We start from the raw sequence: 21,860 nt of genomic DNA on the forward strand, positions 1-21,860 counted from the left end.
TACTAAACTCTCCACCCAGAAGGCACAAAGAAGCAAATCACAGGCCCCGACTTCTTTATTACAGAAAAGTGCAGAAGCCACAGCCTACCTACTTAAAAATGGGCTCTTTCAAGAATTGACTCCTTAATTCTTTGTTGCTTGCTAAAATTATAACAAAGCCATCTCTGTAGAGGCTTACCTGTTTATTTGAAGGATATGGCCAAAAATCTTTTTTTTTTTTCCTGGTGATGCTGTATTAAACATAGAATGTCTGACCATAAACCAAACAGCACATTATTAAGAAACCAAAATTGTTACCAAGCTAATTAAATGACATCTGACCTACTGGTAAAATGTCAACCCTTTTCACTTTTTTTTTTTTTATTATTATTTCTTTTCTAGACACTTCATAGATGTTTAAAAAGATGTTAGTTTTAAATGAAAATATTACTAGGCGATAAAAATATATAACTAAACCTCTTGTGAAGATACTTCACTTGCTAGTATATAAATGCTAATTAGAGTACAGAGCATTTGGACTCTTAGCTTAGAACTGAGAAGTTATAATTATGTTTTTGGATTTCTTTTCCAATCACCCTTGCATTTCGTGTAAAGCTGTAGGCTTTTAATTGTGCCACTTGCAGATATGATAAAAATAAAACTTAAGGTTGGTGTAGGCACTAGGTATTATCTATCCCAGTGAGTCATAGCCTGAGTCTTCAAAAATAGTAAAACAAGAAGATGTAAAATATTTCAGGAAGTCTAACAAATTGTGTAATTTACTGAAATAAATTATCCATGCTATCTCAAACATCAGATTTCTTTCACTAGAATTATTTCGCTCATCATGGCAAGGCTTCAGTTCCCTTTTAATCAGAAGTTCTGAATGTAAGTGACACAGCTTTTTTTTTTTTTTTTTTTTTGGACTGGGAAGAATATTCATTATAACTCAATTTTTTAAAGTGTGGGAGACAAATCTTTCAGAATAGGAATTTAGTGTTTTGGGGTGGAGTAGATAATAAAAGGTTTTATTGGTAGTGAAATGATTAGGAAATCTTTGACCTAGTTTAATGCCTGCATTTTCCAGAAATGGAAACTTAGACTCAGGGAAATTCAGTGACCTCGCGTAAGCTCTTATGCCTCCTAAGAGGCAGAGCAAAAACCTGAATCCCTGACTCCTGCTCCTAGTCTAGTGTTCTTTTTCGTCGTATGGTATGAGTCCACAGTGTCTGGAACCTGAGCAGCCTACCTCACATTGCAGAGTATTAACAAGCGGTAGAGAGAATTATTCTGCTGTAATGTAAGTGCTTTTGATAGAGATACATGGAACAAGTAGCTTCACACATTTCTTCTTTCAGAGTTTTGTGTCTGTGTTTCCCAAACTGTCTAGTAAGAGACACTTATTGGGGTGATGTATTGCCTTTACTAGTGAAGCATACTAAGCATACATTTGTTTTGCTTTATTCTATGTTGAACTGACACATCTCCCATCTCCTCCCCTGTTTTATTATACCCTCAGATATGTTTTCAAAATGAAGTATTATTTGGTTTTTGTTGACAGTGGTCACTGGAATTCAGTAGTAAGAAATCATTCTTTTTAAGATAGGTCTTTTCATAAATTCAGGGTCTGCATCGTTTCTTCCAGTGAATTTAGCTAAAATGAACTCTGCTTTGTTGCTTGCTCATTACAAATATGAGGCAGGATGATTTGAAAGATTCTCGGTACTTAATTAATTAGAGATAGGAAGCATTAAAAATTACTACCACTAGCAAGAATTTTTACTGAAACAAAACATAGATTGGGGGCCAGAAATAACGTATGAGTTATTTAGAGTTTCCAGTTGCAGATCCTTGAAATGCTCAGGCTCAGATGCAGATGTTACTTCTGGTCTCTTGAAAAATAAACTTAAAATAGAATAGAATATCTTAGTGCTGTTCCATCTCTCATAAATTGACAGGATCTGGTGCTTTTCAGCTCAGAAGAAAAAAAATTACACGGGTCAGAATGAGAAATTTAAAAACGGGTGGCACTTTCCGTAAGGGAGAGCTAACTGGACCCAAGACCATTGTTTACCTTTAACAGATGATTTAAAATAATAGCTTTGTTTGCTTCCAGTTTTGTTTTGTTGCCTAGTAAGACAGTAGTGCAGTACCTTGCCCCAGTCTTGAAAGCTCTTCAGAAGTGCTGGTTTATTAAAGAATTTAAAAACCTGGGTATTCTCCTCATTTTGGTTTTTGGGGTTTTTTTTGTTTTTTTAACCCATGCACACACACCATTAGGCAGTGCTGTGATTATAGAGCCATCTGCAGGAAAATTATCAAGTTGCAACATAGTTAATGATTCTCTTACCATGTTATTTCAAGTGGTAAATGAGAAGTGACAAACTGCAATTCATGTGGGGAAAGAAATGGACAGCCAAGAGATGCAGGAATTACTAGGAAGGGGTCCCCCCCCTTTCATTTTTCAAAGAAAACTGCTTTGTCATAGTGAGTTCATGATCAAAAGAAACATGCAATTTGCTTCAGATTTTACATATTCTCAGTAATTGTTGTTCTATCTCATTTGAAGGGGTGTCTAATGATTGCCTTTTAGAAGCTTTGAATGATCTGTCAGTTCCCTTCATGTTGATGTCAGAGGAATACTATTTATTTACCTCAGAATGAGATTTGTTTGCTTTTCTCCTGTAGGAGGTATGGCTGTTTTTATGCATCCTCATTATAGTCATATGGTTGTCAAAAGGGGAATTAAACAAGTGTTCTTTTGCCCTCTAAATACAGTTTATATAGCTGATTGTTTCCATTGGCTAATATAGATAGGTATTTTCTGTTTTGTTAATCATTAGGCATTTCTATAACTCAAATAGAGATCTTTGTAAAGAGACAATAAGAAATCTGATGTTCTGTGTCTGAGACAGTTGATGTGATTTGTGAACTTTAGCATGAATTTTACTCTGCTCTAGCAAGTGTATATTTGTGTCTGTTGATGCTCTTCATTTTCCAACCGCTTGTGAGGCTACTAGAGAAAGAACAGAAGACCAACTTCTTGAACTCTTAGGAATGACTACAAAGCAGCATACACTAGAAAAATCTGTAATATAATGTTCAGATATAAAACCTGGAATTTTTTGGTGTCTGATTTAGTTAGCCAGGCTAAGATACTGCACACTTAGGAGACAGCATTCACTCACCAGCCATCTTTTTCAAGCTAAATAAGGAAGAGAAGGCACTGAGGGAAGGGCCTTTTGCTTTTGTATCTACCCACTTGTAGATTATCTTATTTATTATCCTCTTAAATGTATCCTCACCCCACCTCCCTTGCAATCAAAAATATATTAGTTATTTACAGAGTTTCATATTTTAGGAATATATCGAGTTCATTTGTGGAATTATTCACATGTGAACTTTGTTTGGCTTTGTTTTTCACTCTGACAGTCTTGTTTTCCAGGAATTGATTCACTTGTTGAAATGTTGAAACTTTTCATGAGGAATCCTATGAGTGGGTTTTCGATTTTCTTTTCCAGCCAGATCTTCTGGCGTCTTGGGACACTGGAGTGTTGCCTGCTTGTTTTAGAAAAATGTACAGTAAGATTAACCACTCACTAGCTTTAATTAATTAATTTACAGTGTATAATTCAGTTAAATTGAATTTTTCTTTTGAAAACTTTTTAGAATTTTTAGTCATTCTTGAAACATTCTTGCTTAAAGATAGTTTAAAAAACAGATTTGAGAGTTACTGTGATCCAAATATCAGGGATAAAGACAAGCTAACAAAATAGATTAAAATACTGCATGGGTAATCCCAGGAAATTTTGCATAGCTCTCCAAGGAAGATCTATTTCCCAATCAACAGAAAAATAAGAAGGAAATGAGAGCCTGGAATCTAAACTGATGTTGCCAGAAAGTCCCTACCTAGTAGATCTTTTGGAAACATTTTTTCCTAAATCTTTAGTAAAGAAGTAAATTGCTTAGGCAAAACACATTACAGCTTTTTCTTATCTAGCTTAGGTCTGTGCTTGATGATGTTGGAATGGCAATAAACATCACATGCTGAGCCAATGAAGGCAGGGAAGCATATTTGAAAATCAGTGAAATGCAATAATCCTCAAACCAGGAATCATCAGTTGCCTAATAAAAGATGTATGGCTCCGAGTCCTATTTTTTCTGGGTTCTCTGACATTTTCATTAATCATGTTGCCATTGCGACAGTAATGCTCATTTTGCTGTAAAAGTTGTTGATTTTTTAGATTGTTGAACTACATAGTATGAATATTGAGTCAGATCACGTAATCTTAGAATAACTCAAAAGTGATTACATAGAATTGTGGGTGGAAACAATTCAGGATAAAAAGTGCATGACAGTTCAGAGCTCCTGAGCAGACTGCACGTCTTGTCTGAAATCAAGTTTAAAAAGTGGCCCTGTCTCCAGCTGACTCGTTTTGTCAGACTGAGTCACAGGATTAACCCTTGACATGTTCCTTCAAAAAAAAGAGGCAAAGATTAAACAACTGCATTGACTAGAGCAGCACTTGATCCATCTATATGCATTTTTTCCTGTAATATGATTCTGCTTAAGAAAAAAATCGTGCTGCAGCTGTTACATAGATTAAGTTAGGTTTTTTTTCAAAAAATATTTTTGAGAAAGAGAAAAAAGACTTTCTCATAGAAGATAATTTGTAACTCTGATAAAATTACTGTCTACGTCAACCAGTTTTAGTTTCTTTTGGGTAGAGCAGACTTCAAAAAGATGATATTTTGGAATATACTTTAAAAACATTACCATAGCATACAAGTAGAATATGGGAACATTTTATTTAGATTACGACCAGTTTTCTTAATGACTTGCTGTTTTGGGGGAATGTGTTTAATGCCACATGTATGTAGATGCCCTGTCCCGCTCTCCTCCTCTCTCAGGTTTCTACAACATTCTCAATTCAAGCGGTCATGTATACCAGGTGACTGCGTTGGGTATTGGGAGGCAGGGATCTTAAATAAACATGGATGGATTTTGTATCTGTGTTTTTGAGAGGAAGAATGAAAAGTAGAAAATAAAAGCTTTTAATTAATTACTCAACTCTTTAAAACTATTATGTTTTACATTTAGGGTTCAGGTTTAACAGCAAATCTCACACAGTTCCTTAATAAAATGCTTTGGAACAGTGAAAGATTATACTGTCTGGCTTTCCTCTGAACTTTTTTAACTTGAATATTTGTTAATTACTCTCAGAATATTGTATAGTTGCCTCTAAAATAAATAACTGATGATGAAATACTCAAATTTTCATTGTGTTTAAATAGCCACAATGCATAGTTGGATTTATGTTATGTTGTTTGTTTTAATAAACATCCTAGTACTCTTATTTTCTTGCAAGCCCCAGAGAAATGAGCCTAACTACTATAGGTGGATTTTTTTTTAACAATATATAAAAGTTTTCTCAGGTTGGAGCACTGATTGTAGGAAGAAAATGTTGAAGTATTGTCAGTGCTTTGTGGCTCCCACTTTCCCCCACTCCTCTAAATTTGTATTTAAAAGTAAGTTTTTAAAATCTTTAATCATTAAGAGAAAAAGGAAATTTTACTTTGGATGGTTGATTTTCCTTTTTTTTTTTTTTTTTTTAAAGTAGCTGTTGTGTCAGAAAGACTGCGTCCATGAAAGACTAAAATTTACTTGAATGGTTTTAAAGCATGGCATTGTTAATTGTAAATCAACGCTTTTTACACAGTTCTCTAAGGATTGAAATGGGTCTTTGTGGTCTCTCAGGAGGGAGGAAGTTACAAACCACTCTGCAGACTGGCATTTTAATAGTCTGCCATACAGTGATGTTCTTTTGCAGCTGCTGCTTAGCCTTTTCTATATCTGGAGAGTGTGGGAAGGTTTTATTGTTATTCCGATACCATCAGCTTTTAAAACATTGTAAACTTAGCTGGCCTTACTGTCTTATTTGGTTTTATTACTCTATTTTGATCAATATGTTTCATAAGATTGGGGAGGGTTTTTTTGATCCCTTATAGAATATTCTTAGAATATTCCTTTAGAGAAGTTGTGCTTCATAAAATGTGCCTTAAAAAAAGTGACTTGCCTCTTTTTGCAGCTTGTGAGCTCTCGGCTGATTAACACAGTTCTGTGAGAACCTGCAAGGCGCAGGGAGAGGAGATAGTACAAAGAGGGTTTGATGCGGGGTGGGAGGGGAGTGAGAGCAAAGAAGTTTCTATTCTTTTTTTCTGGGTTAGAATCCACACCAAAAAACAAACTGAAAAACATCTCAATAGCAAAATATGTTTGTGTTTGAGAACCATGTATTTGCCAAAAAATATCTAAAACCTTTAGACTTCTAAGTGTAATGAATTTTTTAAATCTGTGAGACATTTATTCCCACACTGATTATTTTCCCTTTCTGAGAAATTTGAGCAATAACATAAAAATATGAATATATAAAGTACTAAGAGCAATAATGAACTTAGCAGAAGGACTTCTATGAAATCTTTTTTAGTTTATTAGCTACAGTGCACATTTTGTCTGTTATACATACCAGCATTTCATATTTTTGTATAAGAAAAAACAAAACCTTGTTTGCTTGTTCTTTTTAATTATTGAATTGCTTAATACATATTCCGGAGACTGCAATCCATTATAAACTTTTAATTGGTATTGTGAAAGGAATTTAAGGAGTTTTATAACTGAAAATCTGTATAAATATTTCTTGTTTTAAAAACAGATCATTTAATTTCAAGATAATTTTTTGAATTGTTGGAATGAGCTTTTTCATGAAATGTGTACCTTTCAAATTTTTTTACATATGATTTTTATAATTATTAAAAAAATCATGGTTTGTTCTAGCTAGTTGAGAGGCACTTACATGACTGGTCCGTTTTCTCCAGGAAGTGACTTTGTAGGAGGCTTAACTGTTTAGATCCTTTTTGTTACACATGATTCACTGTTTCCAATTCCTGATTGCTTGATCCTGTGTTTATCAAAGTTGAAAGCAACTTTAGACCACGCCAGATGGTAATGTTGCTAGAGGTGTAGCAAGCTAGATTTCCCTGCTACAAGTACTCTAATGTAATTAAAACTAAAAATAGATTAGCAGATCTCTGTTTGCCTTTCTTTAAAAGAGATGTATGTGTTATATATATGAGAATATTAATAATTCCTTGGAATATTTATCCTCAGGATGCTATATCACTTTTCATTATTCAGTATTTATAAGTGACTTGTATTTTTTAAATTTTCCAAAGTGCATCTTATTGGTATCCCCCACCAATGCAGTGACTTGATAGAAATTGAAAGAGGTTACTTACAGCATAAACCCTCCCTCTCTGTTGGGTGAGTTGGTTCAACCCTATTTTGCATAAGTTCCTTTTGAGTAGATCCATGTGTGGATGCATAGTGCTGAAGACTTAACTCTGTTTGGCTGTGTGGATGTATGTCTTGGAGAGAAGCTGTGTGCATTAGCTGCAAACAGTAACATTTTCAAAATCAACATGTATTGTGCTTATCCTGTCCCTGGAATGGGCAGCAATTCTTTGATGTATTACTACAATGGGAAAACGGTAAGTCTTTTTCTTTGTTCATATAGCTTCTAACGGGGCTTGTTTAAGGGAAAGCAGGGTAGATTAATTGCTTTTTACTAAAACCTGTGAGGTTTGTTTTATCGTTTTTTGCAATATGTTTAGATTGTGTATTTATTTGTAAGAAGGGTTAAGAAAGTTGTCTTTGACACAGTTACTCAATAGTTTTTGGCTTCTATTTTAAAAATCATATAGAAAATAAACTGGAATTTGTGGGATATTTTTAATGCCCGATGTCTTTACTAGCAATGAGCTTGAAAGTACATTTGTTTTAATGTCTTCTTACGTCGTAAACATACAATCTATCTGTAAAGTACACACACAACACATAACACATAAAAAGAGACAGAAGATTACTTGATGCTTTGTAGATAGAAGGGAAAGATGAAAGTCATCTTGGATATTCATAAAAATAACAAGTATGAAGCTCTGGGAATGATTAGGGAAGCAGTCAGCTAGTGAGGGCCGTATTTCCTGTTTGGAGTTTCAGGTCCAGAGCCTGACTTTACTAGAATACCATCTGTTTCCAATCAAACTAGAATTTTGACCCTGTACAGATTCATAAAATAAATCACTATTTTTCAAAGAATGCATTTGTACATTTTCCAAAGAATGTATTTCTGGTGAATGTATAGCACATGGTTAGAAATTTTAAAATAATATCTTTCTGTGTTGCTAATCAAAACTTTTCTATTCTTTAATTACTTAGTATTAATTATTTAGTGTGTTTCTGCAAAGTGTCTTTAAATCAGAGGATTTATATATTCTAAAAAGAAAGTGAACTTCTCTGGAAGATTCTATAGGTGTTATCTTTTTGTAAAATAGTTGATAAACATAAAAATGTTATACTAGTGAATAACAGTCTTGGATTTTGTCAGGAATTCAGTATTTTCCACCTCAGTCTTTCCAAAACCATATTTTCCCTCAGATGTCTTACTAAATACATACATTACTTTAGTGAATTTTTTTGTCAGGAGTGGAGACATTTTTAATGTTAACGTTTGAAGTTATAAAAAAAACTAATCACATTTTCCTAAAATAGATACAAAATAGATCCGTTCTCCCTTCCTTTTTTATCACTTGGAAATGTTTTAAAGTAGCATTTGGCTTTAACCAGTGTATGTGAGAACTAATGAAAGCACTCTCGTTTGCTGACTGCTTCGGTGAGGCCTCTTTGGACTTCATTAGCATTTGGTTCTTAACTTTGGGGTAAGCTTTCCTAATAGATGATAATCAAGGCAAAATACTCTTAACTCATTAAAAAGTAAGTGTTCACGCTGCTCATATAAACAGGGTTTTGGAGAATGTGAGAGGTAGATTTAGATGGGTAATATAAGTGAAATTACTTGATCTCTATATAATTTCCTTGCCAACTGTCTTTCAAATGTGAAAATATTTTTCTTTTATGTCCAGTTCTAAGTAAAATAGTCTACTTGAGAATGGTGTGTGTGTGAGAGTTTAGAAAAATTAATTATAAAGGATCCCTGAAGCAGAGAGACTATAACTCAAATTGAGTTTAGATTTTATTCTTTTGAGAGCATAGATCACTCTATTACAGCATTTCTCTTTGTTCTACATTGGTGGGGGGGTGGGGGGAGACAGCTTTGATCATATTAAGTATTTCCAGGCTTACGGTAGATGACATGGCTGGTTTGGTAGAGAAGTGTAGCCTGAAAATTGATAGCCTGTGCCTGATATAGGTCAAAGGTGACTTTTATGTTCTTGAAAAATGCATAAAGAGTTGGTATATTGTCTTAGTCCTGTGTATCATAGGGCCTTATATGTGTTTTCTTGTATGTATTTTATTTTTACCGCATCTAGTTGCTTATTATTATTATTATTATTATTATTATTATTATTATTCTCTTATAACTCTTCAATAAGAAAATCATGCAGTATGTAATTACATTATGCAAAGACTATGTAAATACCTCATCTTAGTATATTTTGGGAAATGTCTACCCCTCAACGCTTTCTAGTAAAAACTAGCACATTAAATTAATATTGTTGGCCTCTAAGTGAAAATACACTTCCTCTCGAGTTACGGGATTTTTGTAAATTTCTTACAGCAAACAGGTTAGATTTAAGTTCACTCTTTAATTCCATTTTATCAGTTTAAGATGATAGGACAGATTAATATTTTGAAATGCTAAAAAGTTCACATTGATTTCATTTTTAATGTCCTATTATAGGTACTATGAGAGAAGGAGAAATCCTGAGTAATACTGGTCTTAAACAAAGTGCTTTCCCTTTTTTTGGCTTTTATTTTTAGATTTTCAAGATGATCCCATATATTTAAGGATGGTTGGGCTAATTTAATAATAAGACTTTACAGACTCCAGGAAAAAAAATGGATTAATCAGAGAGGAACCTCTTCATATTTTGTTATTTAAGATTATATGGCCGTATTGCATTGCTGGAAATGTAAGAGGCTTAGGCATCTATGTGCAGAAAAGAAAAGCCAAAAATGTTAACCCTGTTTTTCCCACTGTTTGAAAAGAGAAAGGGTTAATGTTCTGTATCAAAGGTAGCTTTGGGGTAGGTGTATTATGTACCATACTGTAAGATATCAATATATGTTTATGAAAAATAGGGGACTTAAAATCGTTTGAATATTATCTGTGTTTTGAAATTTAAAAAATAGCAAGGAATAATAGGTTCTGAGGTTCCTTATTTATAAAGAACTTGGCCTGTATTCAGTTTTCTCATTGATATGACTAAATTGTGTCCTTTATGCAGAAAGGTAGAAAGTCTTAGAGGTAAAGGAAGGAAAGTTTTGGGAGGAGAGGATTCCCGTTTTCTTCACCTTGAGGATTCTGGAGTTTCGGCCTTCCTCTGATCTGATCAGCCTCCATTTTCTAGGCCTTGAACTGAAGATGCTTCAGAGTGTTCCAGGTATAAAAATTGCACCAAGTACAGATGTGATGTTCTTTTCATTATATCGGGGGATTACTTTAATCTTATTAGAGACAGCACAGAAATCCAAGTTTCAAAACTCAAGTTTAGAAGCACATTTTGAATATTGAGCTTCTTTGTATGGAATCTGAGAAAGAAGGGGCAAGAACTGACGTGATTATAAGGGCTACTCTGTGTCAGGAACTGTGCTGGGGACTTTATGTTTACCTCATTTCATTCTTACACTCTCTGTCATCTAACTGTTACTAGCCTCCTTTTATAAATAAGGAAAATGAGGTTCAGGGAAATTAAGTAATTTAGTAACTTAAGCCCCACCTTGCTATTAAAGTGTTGAGGTCGCAATTGAACCTAGGTCTCTCTCCCAAGAGCAGGTTTTCTCTTTTCTATCATTCAAGGGCAAGTAAACTAGTCTCCATAGCAAAGGGCCAAATTTCATTTATCCTTACTACTATTTATATCAAAATATACTGCGTTGGAAAGAAAATGTCACTGAGAAAAGCACTTTATTCTTACAAGTAAATATATTTTGCATATGTGATCAGACTTACAGTTTCATGAATGCTAACTGATGTGATTGGTCAAGCAACTTCTTACTAGTTTCTGTTTAAGATGAAGAACTTAAAACTATTCTAGGTATGTTTTAAAACTCCGGAAATCAGACTGGCAGGTCTGTTCTAATAGTACTCATAGTACTGAAATTGGGTTTAGCCATAATTTTGGCCCCTGCCTGCCCACATAATTTGAATTTTCATGAGAATTAGAGTAGGAGGTAGCAAAAATTGCATTGTAAATACTTCTAAGACTTTTTTTTCAAATAAACATTTTCAGTTAATAAAAGCACAGAAACCAATATGAGAGTATATAGAGCTACATTTCTGTTCCGTAGGGTATTTACTACTAATTAACATGAGAGAGGAGAGTATAATTAAATTAATTCAAATTTCCAGGCTGTCTGTGGGCCCAGCAGAGTTAAATCTAACATTTGTATGATGAGGAAAATATGAAGTTATCTAAGAATTCTCTGAAGATAAAATGCTAAAGACATTGAATGACAAAGACCTTTAGCTTAAATCTGCCTTGATTTTTTTTCCCCCTTTCCCACAGATATCTGAGATTGCATTCCAGATATGAATCCAAGAAGGTCTTTTTTTCTTGATTCAAATGGGCACAGATACGAGGGAGTTAAAACTAAAGCCTCTGCCAGGAGAGTATGTTGTCACTGGTCAGCTTTACTAATGTTTTAGAAAGAAATTTATGTCCCTTTCCATGAGCTCATCAACATGTTGAAGAAAGGGATCAGGTGCTGTATATTAGAGCTAAATATTTTTTAAATATAGGTAGTTAAGAACTGACACTTCTTGATTTTCTCAGTATATTACCCCAGTGTACGAGTTTCAAACCCAGTCCTTTAAAAGTTCCATAGTTTATCTCTCAGGGGAAAAAAAAAATGTGCCTATCATAAAAATGATGATGGTTACAGTAAAGAATTGATGAAACATGCCCATGTCTATGTTAACTTAGGTTCACTAAAATGTGCTTGACTTACCTAAGAAGAAACTTTTCTCACAGTTGAAAACCAGTATTATTCAACTATGCTTGTTAGACAGCAGAAGTAGTCATTGATTTCAAGCAGCTTTGTACTGAAAGCTGGGATTCTTTTTACTTAGTATCATTAGAAAGGAAATTTTACATTATTTCACCCCTAAACATGTCTCTGGAAATTCTTGGGGAAAGATATTGGTCCGTTACTTATGAAGCTGTTGACAATATGAACATATATTTTTCCCTTTTATAGACATTCTGATTATGTGTTTATCAGGCTAGCTAGTTAGATGAAAAGAATCTTCTGTAGATGGCTTATGTGTCCCTGAGTTAGTCCTTGTACTTCAGACATTTTGCTTTATGATGCCTTTGGTTTCAATTCCTGTGGTATTTAGTACTGCAACTATCTAAATATTTCTCCCCTTTAGGCTTGGAATTACCATAAAAACTTGAGTAGTAGATTGGACTTTATGGCAAAATTTGCTGCTTTTATGTAATATTAAAATACTGAATACATTGAGATATTTATCAAATCTGTCATTTAAGTATTTTTAGATATTGGGAAATTCTTAAATTAGATTGCTAGTCATATACTTATTTAAATGTTTTAATGTCTTTTTTCTTAGGGGTTATGCTTGCTTTACTTTTCATTAGAGAAGGAACAAGGAAAGTGGGAAGACCTGAATCTCAGAAACTTTGAGATTTTGCGATTTATGTTAAAGATGCGCCTTTTTTCCTGAATGTATACATAAAATCTGTAGTCACAGAAAAATAATGGATAATCAGATAATGATCAGAAAAATCAAAAGGAAATATTTTTTAGGACATTTAACTTCCTCTAATAGTAGTACTCTTAATGAGTGTAATTCTTGAAGTAAAAATTTTACTTTTTTAAACAGTTTCTTTTTGCTAAATTCAGATCCCACAAAACGCAGAAATATAAGGAAACTATTATATTTGTGTTTATTACTGTGTGTGTAAATTACATAGGTTAATCAGCAGTAACTAAAAAATTCTTTAACAAATTATTATCTAGTTTTTCTTTCTTAGTTTTTGAGTGTTGACCCTTAAATGTGCCTGTTTTTAAAATTATTGGCCCAGAGATTTAATCACAGTTTTTAAAGATAGGATTTGACTTGGATTGGGGTTTTTCTTTTTTCCAGTGACCTAGACTGGTTAGTTTGGGGGTTTTGTGGGGTTTTTTTCCCCAGGTTTTAGTTTCTCAGCTAGATCTTGTATAATTTTTATTGTTTAATATATAATATAGTTATATAAAATATCAGATAAATTAAGTAAGTGTTCCTGAATAGAATATCACTTTTTTATTTTACAGTTGTGATGGGAGGGTAATTTAGTCAAATGGCTTTGCTTTGTTTTGTTGTTTTGGTTAGTTGACAAAGATTTGTTTGAGGTGATTTCTATTATTAGCATAAACTTTTCACATATTGAAGGTTCGTGTTAGCATGTAAAGTGTTTAGCATTAAAGTATTAAATGGTATTTAGCACATTGGAATTTAAAAAGAACTACTGGTCAAACCATCTTGACAGAAGAGCTAATAGAAACCTAAACATAGTGAATTATTGGTAATAATTTCTGTGTTAGAACATGTTCAGAAAAATCAACAAGCTTCTCCATCATTCTTCTTTCCAAATTAGGTAAAGCTGTTCCCAAAATGTTTGAGAGTTTGTGTTGGTTTCATCAGTTTTGGAGCTTATGAAACTCCTTGAATATTGCTTTCAAAATAATTTGTGTAATTTTAAATTACTGGGTAAGGAAAAGTGATCTAAACTTGCATTGTTCAATATAGTAACCACTAGTCACAAATGACTATTTATATTAATTAAAGTAAAATTTAAAGTTAAGATCTTCAGTTGTACTGTTCACATTTCAAGTGTTCAGTAGTCACATGTAAGGAGTAGCTACTGTATTGTACAGACATGGATACATTTCCATCATTTCATATATAGAACATTTCTGTCATCACAGAAACCTCTTAGTGCTCATCTAAAGCATTCCTCTCATTTTCTGTAGAAGGGTATCTTAATTAAGATATATAGCTAGCTACTCTCCTATACTAAAGAAAATTCCCAGTTCATCTCCTCATCATTTAGAACATTTAAAGATACCAGCTACCACACAGGCTATGGACTATTTTTAAAAGCATAGGGAATGACATCGTCTTTTAACTCATACTGGATGTGACTAGATAAAAAGAAAAACTATCTTTTTTAGCAAAAGCTTCTACTACTTTGCATCTTGCCACTCTGCCTCGCAGGGATGTTTCCAATATTAATTACAGGAAGGATGCATTGAAATCAGGAGCACAGTGCACAGCTCCAGGCTCTACAGCCAAACAGAATGGACTGCCCTGAATTGGGGTGATCCATATGACCAAACTAAATCATCCAAGCAGGAAAAAGGGAATATTTTTGCTAACTTGACTCCCAGCTGGCTTTATGAGCTAAAATATTCCAAGGATAATTGTGTAACCACTGTAAAAGGTAATGTAAATATTCACCCCTGAAATGCCTTATCACTCTTAAAAAGTAAGTTTGGGTTAATGGGATGAGGACATGAAAGATATTACCATGGATTTATTCTTTTCAAACAGACTTAATAGTGAAAGGGGAGTATCTATTAGATTTTTAGTTACATTCATTCAAGTTGGAATAAATGTTATGGTTCTATTCACCAGACACTCAGAATTTCTCTCATTGCCACTCCTGGAAGAGAAAGTGTAAGTGCTTGAGAAGGAAGGACAGTCCTATGATAGCTGTTGTGAGCCTGAAATTCTGAAATGAGGCTAGAATTCTAAAAATCTCTAAGTACCACATTATAGTAGAACATCTTTAATTACTTAATTGTACTTTTTAAATTTCTCTTTAAAATAGTTTGACTCCTGGTAGATTTTAATCACCTTAAGCATACATATTCCTTTCTCTTAATTTTAAGATTGTTTGTTGTGATAGAAAAACATACTTAAGATTTAAATATGTGATTAGATCATTAACTAGAAAAAAACTGGCATCTCTGTGCAGGTGATCAGATGACATAAGCAGTCTGGTTTTAATTTGTGGCCGGTACTGATTGTAACTAAAAGAGACTTGCTCTTTGTGGAACTGGCTGACTATTTCCCTCCATCTGGAGTTAATAAAGTCGTTGAGACCACATCAGTTGCGCTTTGCCGCAAGAACTCTTTGATCTGAAAAATCTGGACTGGCACAACTGCTGCTTCATAACATTGCATCTATGTTTTTGCAAGCTATGGTTAAGATACCAAAAGTAAAGTTTTTTTGGCCTGTGCTAGAAATGCTGTTAGACGGACCTCTTTGAGAGCCATATTTTTTAGAACATTTTTATTTGATAAAAAGTTTTGAACTTATGTTAGTAAATAAATGACAAACATAATAGTTTAGAGTTTTGACCATTTTCATTTATAAGGTCTATCCTTTAAAAGTTAATTTTTTTTTCAAAGTCTGTTTATAAAGACTAACATTAAAAACAACTTTACCTCTAAAATGAGCCCTGGACTCTCCATATATCTTTGAAATTTTTACATACAAGTAGGCAAGTCTCTTCTGCTTTGTGTGGCTTACCTTGCTTTTCTTGCTTTCCGTGATAGTCATGATTAACCATCATCTAAGCAGCATATTCTCCTTTATTTGACAGTGATTTGTAAATCAGTGAAGTCCGGCTTATCCCTTTCTTTGCTTTAGTACACACTTAATTGCACACAGTTAAAATTTTTTTAAAGTGTAAATTTATCTTCTATGGGATGCAGTGAATTAAATAGAAATAAGGATAAAGAAAGGTATATTGAGAAATTATATATAAATTTAAACTGTGTAGATGTTTTGTGTGAAATGACAAATCAGGACTGGAGTTTTTCATAATTATCGGTGGAAGGTTTACATACTGTTTCACCTATAACCTAGATAGAATTAGACAATTTTATATTTCATACTTTCAAATCAGTGATAGTATCCATAGTAAATAAACATTTGTGACAAAAAAGTTGTGTTCTAATGCTGTCTTCTGAATTTTATTCTTTTGTCTTTTCTTGCTACATCTGTGGAGTTACTATAGTTTTCATTGTTTGTGGTTTCAGCCTAGTTTGGGAAAATCTGTGTATAAAGGGAACAGAGGACATCTAGCTGAGGCTAAATTTAGATGCTGAAACTTGATTAAAAGAAAAAAGTGCAAAATTCTTTTCCTGAAAACTTTTTCCTGCCTATTTCAAACACGTTTGTGTATACTCAGTTATTTCATCCTAGCAGTGTCTTTATGTAATCGCACTAAACTAGAAAACTATGTTTAATATGTTTAATGTATAATCCCCAGGTAATTCTTAGGAATACATCTTGTCCCAAGTTTCTCAGGTATCACCGGTATGTGTTTTTCCCTCTGGGATATAAAAGATAGGAAACTAACCTGAATGCCAATCCATTAAAAAGACACACCTGTGCTAGTAATCGCATGGCTAGCAAGAAGAGTAAAAGTGGCCTTTTCAACCTTTTGTTTACGATGGGCTGTGTGTGTGTGTATGAATATATATATTTAGGGTCATGTCGAACAAAAACTGTAAGAAACAGCATTTGAGTACTGAACAGGGACAATATATGGCAGTATAAATGCTCCTATAAGAATGATAGAAAGATGATATTATTAGCTAATACTTAGTGAGTACTTACCGTGCTAAACATTTTATATATATTATCTCATTTGATCTTCCCATCATCGCCCCGATCCAGGTACTGTGAGCACCATCTTACAAATGAGGAAATTGAAACTCAGAAAGTTAGGTAATTTGCCAGAAATCTTTACAGTTAGTCAGTGCCTCAGAGAAAGAATAAATGAATATAAAGTATAGCTTATGTAAATAAAATAATTAATCTTGATGTGTGTTTCCTTAACTTTTTTATTAGTGCTAGAAATGTATGCTGGGATAAAAATAAACTGTGCAAAAGGATATAAAGCAAATGTCTTCTTTCCCAATTATAAGTCTCGAGGTGTAATAGTTATTTCTTGTGTATAATTCCAGAAATTTTCTATGCTTATTCAAAAAAAAATTCATATACTTTTTTAAACGTGCTCCCAAAATTTTATTGTGCTAGTTACTTTTTTCCACATAAGTGAACACTTTGGATTTTTATTTTTGGGTGAAATTTAATAGATGAACCTTTATCAAGCTAAAGATAAACATTTCATATACTGCTCACAATAGGACTCACTTCCATTCTTCCTGACTCCTGGTTCACTTACTTTTACAGACAATGCATCACCTTAAATGTTACTTATTTGTTTTCCTTCTTCGTTTCAGTAGTCATCGTGAGAATGGTTTGATCCTGTTTTGATTATTACAGTTATTTGGCCGCCCATTTAGTTTTCCAGAGAAATGACAGTGTTGGCCATTTGTTAGTTCAAAATGTTTAGACTTGGCTTATCTGAAGCAAAGGTTTATCAAGGGAAATTAATACTGCTCTGACAAATTAAATGAGATTTTTCTTAAAGCTGTGACAGACTTGAAAATTTCCTTGAAATTAAGAAATTAAAACCCTTCAGAATTTGGTTTTAATTTTGCTAACTTACTAAGTTAAGTTTCTGAACAATTGTGTTGTGCCTTTCACAGTTATCTTTTAATAGTAGTAAAGAATAGTAACATTTAATCTAACTCATTCTGATTTTGATAAATCTTGTAACAGTGAAAAGAATTAATTTTGTGAACCCAAGTTTTATTTCATGCTATATTCAAAAGACACTTGTTTCTACCATCATGTTTTAAATCATGAGACTGTATGGATTTATGTTTTGTAAGCAAAGTCAACATTTGTGAGTTTATTCAACCACCTGGTGTAATTGTCACACAGAGGTGCTTTACAAGGACATTTAGGATAGTGTTTTTCTGCAGTAATCAGCTAAAAGCAAACATGTAGATAGTATCCAAGTTAGACATTATTTATGCGGATTTAGGCAGTTTCTTTGAATTTGGGATAGGCCTTTTTAGGTAGTAGATAGCCTTTTTTAGGCCCTTCATGAAATGTAACATGCATTTTAGATAAGTGATTTGATAGTCACTTACATTTTAATTAAATTTCCTGTTTAATTTTAAGGTATATGCACCATCCCCAAATTCAGATGACTTCAACCGTGAATCTCCTAGTTATCCATCTCCCAAGCCACCAACCAGTATGTTTGCTAGCACTTTCTTTATGCAAGGTAAGTACTGCCAAATAGTTGTCAAATGCTGGAACAGTTATCTGGTGTATATTAGCTAATACTTTAAAGTTGTGAGGAAAGAGAGTATCTATACAGAAGTTCAGACGTTACTTATCTAGATATGTTTGTCTAAAGCAAATTAAAATCTAGTTTTAAAGTTTTCTAGTGTTAATTGTCACTGACTGCAATGTAGTTAGATTATCCAGCAAAGTATTGGAGGGCCCATCTAGTATTGATTAAATTTATAGAAGACTTCAGTTGAGAAAAATGAGTAGACCTGCTTTTTCTCATTTTGGAATTTAAATGTATAAAAGCTATTAACAATTTTAGTTTCTTACTTAAATTTTAGGTTCATATCACTCCTAGAATTATCAATGTAAATAATGAGTGAATATCATAGAACAGATTAGATTTTAAGACAGAAAAAGTGTTGCACTTCCTTTAATTCCTGTCTAGCAAATTATGTTTGTTTGATCTGTGGTTTTAGACTGTGGGAGCAATAAATTACTGCATAAATGATGCATTGACTTTGCATTGATGAATGAAGTCATGGCTAACACATTTCACTTGAAGGCTGACTATAATATAGTCATTATCAATTAGTTAGGTTTACTGTAGGAGAAACTTCTTTATTCCAGTTTAAGAATGTGTCATATAGTATACATTGCTTGTTACAGATTAAGAACTTTTTGGTATATGTATGGGTATACTGTTTAACCAAAAATTAAATCTAATCTATCCCCAAATTTGGAATTTTTATTATCCTCCCTGATATGAAGTTAGATCTTGGAAGGATTTTTATAATGACCTACCTAGTACAGTTTGGGATATTTTTTCCCCTCTAACGATAGAAGTTTATTGCTTCTTTTAAAATAGTGACTATACAGTTTGGAGGGAAGAAAACTAGACAGCTGACTAGGTTGGAAAGGGGAGGAAAAAATATTTGGGTACCCTTTGAATTTTTATAGCATCATCAAAATAAAAGAAAAAATTTTTGTTAAGAAAATTTTATATTTCTCTTTTTGTCTTAGATGGGACCCACAATTCTTCTGACCTTTGGAGTTCATCAAATGGGATGAGCCAGCCTGGTTTTGGTGGAATTCTGGGGACCTCCACTTCCCACATGTCTCAGTCCAGTAGTTACGGCAGCCTTCATTCACATGACCGCTTGGTAGGCTATAATACACAACTAGGCTGCAGGAGCACTTTGTCATCGCTTGTATTTCTTTTTGGATTGCAAGTGTAAGGTTTGATTCTGCCAAAACTTCTGAAGTATGAAATACTTCTAGGCTTACTTCATGCCTTTTCAAAAAGTAAATGATAATGGTAGTACTCTTCAGCTGCTAACTTGCGATGTTCTTTTTAACTTGTTATAGTATTCTCCAGTTGTATCTGCATATTATTCAGAAAATGTATTTAATAGATCATGTCTCTTTCCCCCTTTCTCTAGAGTTATCCTCCACACTCAGTTTCACCAACAGACATAAACACAAGTCTTCCGCCAATGTCCAGCTTCCATCGCGCCAGTACCAGCAGTTCACCTTACGTTGCTGCCTCACACACTCCTCCCATCAATGGATCAGATAGCATTCTAGGTGAGCTTTTTTCAGGTTGGCAGAACTTCCTAAAACCGAGTTTAGGAATTTTTAGTGAATCCTGTATTTTTAAATATGTATTTTTTTGTTTTTTCATATTTTTTTCTTCCAGCTTTATTTAGATATATAATTGACCTACAGCACTGTATAAGTTTAAGGTGTCCAGCATAATGATTTGAGTTACATACATCATGAAATGGTTATCACAATAAGTTTAGTGAATATCCATCATCTCCTATAGATACAAAATTAAAGAAATAGAAAAAAAGAATCTTTCTTTGTGATGAGAACTCTTAGGATTTACTCTCTCAACAGCTTTCACATGTAACATACAGCAGTGTTAATTATGTTTATCATGTTGTATATTATATCCCTAGTACTTATTTATCTTATAAGTGGAAGTTTGTACCTTTTGACTCAACATATTTTTTTAGTATTGAGTTTAAAAAATGAAAGAAAGGAAGAAGAGAAACTTTTCTGATTTTCATTAATGTAGAAACCGGTGAGGAACCTATCCTTACTTTAGCTCACTAACTACAACACATGCGGAGTATTTGCTTGCTTATTGTGACAGATGTGTGATAACAATAGAGAACACCATTAAAATAATGGCAGAGTGCTTAAAAAAAAAAAAAAAGCATACCTGCCTGCCTGCTAAAATCCTTGATTTGTTTTCCTACTTGAAATACTCAGGAACCAGAGGGAACGCTGCTGGAAGCTCACAGACAGGTGATGCACTTGGAAAAGCTTTGGCATCTGTGAGTATTGATTTTACATATTTTGCTGAATGATTTTTACACTGCTGAACGCAGTGATTAGATTTTGCGGGCAGTATGTGTCATAGTTAAAGGGTGTAGTTATAACAAGATGACTTCATTACTCTTTTAGAGCTAGTCTCGGACTGTATTGATTTCTGCTGCCCTTAACGTAATTCATGAGAACACCTCCTCACCCCATTCCCATAAGAACTATCCTTCTAATTTCTATTTAAATGTCTGTTTTTTGTCTTAATGGAACAGATGTAGAAAGAAGAAAAGAATTAGACATTTTGAAATCAAAGCACAAATTACTGAGATTAATAGTTAAATCTGTTTGTTTTAAGCACACACTTAGTGAGTTGCCCATTAAAGTTGAAGTCAAGTGGAATCAAGAAAGGCTACTCAGTCATTCTTCTCATTCAGAATAGGAAGGGCTTTTATAAGGATTTTTTCCTAAGATGGAATTTATTTTATGTGTTTTTTAAAAGTAAAAAATAATCTCCTGCAGCTGATTCATTCAAGAAATAAGAGATGAGAGCCTTCCCTAAAAAAAAGTTCACTGAAGAACTTGTGCTAAAATGAGTAAAACTAATTTGAAGGAATCCCATAGTATTTTCTTCAGTAGCTAGTTTACATCACATCAGGACATTAATGACTAAGAAATGATTTGTTTCAATAAAGGTAATGATTGTGTTTTAATATCTGATCCTTAAAACATTAAACTGAAGTTCTTTCTTTTGGAACTCTTGGGAGAGCATTTACCAGTAATCCACAAAGATTCCAAACCTGACTGTTTAAAAGAGGTACTTTTGCTTTGTACTTTGTGAAGTTTCTCCTTAGGCTTTTTCTTTCTTTCCTTTTTCTTCCTGAATGATAGGTCTCTCAGAATTCTCACAGTGTTGTTTTACATTTTCTATGAAGTGCAAATAACTCTGTCAGACACATTTGCTGCTGTTCATGGGGAAAGCAGACCACTTAATATGTGAGTAGTAGGAAGCAACTATTGAGCATTAAAGGAGATAAACTGTTTGTGTATGGTTTCTGTAAATAAATCTTTCTCTATAGCAGTACAAGTTTTTTGAGAAATCAAGGCAAGTCAAGTTTATCTACCACATAGTGGTGCCCCGCACAAAATAGAGCTCAGTAAATGTTTGTTGAATTCAGTCTTGCATCATACGACAAAAATGATGATAATAATAACAAACCCCACAAAAGTATCAGCTATAATTTGAATGCTTGCTAGGTGCTAGGCACTATACTAAGCATTTACATGCTTTGTTTCATTTA

General features: G+C 33.4%; 1 protein-coding gene across 10 annotated transcripts in view; it reads left to right on the forward strand.

Annotated features, from left to right (window-relative positions):
- The window catches only part of TCF12 (transcription factor 12), a 328,904-nt gene that overhangs the window by 265,488 nt on the left and 41,556 nt on the right, over positions 1 to 21,860 (forward strand). For 6 of the 10 annotated variants that reach the window (XM_074366183.1, XM_074366185.1, XM_074366186.1 and 3 more), the window contains 4 exons: positions 18,115 to 18,220; positions 19,252 to 19,391; positions 19,671 to 19,815; positions 20,509 to 20,573. In XM_074366183.1, the coding sequence (XP_074222284.1) occupies positions 18,115 to 18,220; positions 19,252 to 19,391; positions 19,671 to 19,815; positions 20,509 to 20,573 (456 nt within the window). Of the gene's footprint in view, positions 1 to 7,344; positions 7,528 to 10,284; positions 10,441 to 18,114; positions 18,221 to 19,251; positions 19,392 to 19,670; positions 19,816 to 20,508; positions 20,574 to 21,860 lie in introns of those variants that run through there. The other 4 variants (XM_045506272.2, XM_045506273.2, XM_045506274.2 and 1 more) reach the window with 3 other exon arrangements.

The sequence above is a fragment of the Camelus bactrianus genome, chromosome 6 (genome assembly GCF_048773025.1).
Source record: "Camelus bactrianus isolate YW-2024 breed Bactrian camel chromosome 6, ASM4877302v1, whole genome shotgun sequence".
In the NCBI taxonomy this organism is placed as follows: Eukaryota; Metazoa; Chordata; class Mammalia; order Artiodactyla; family Camelidae; genus Camelus; species Camelus bactrianus.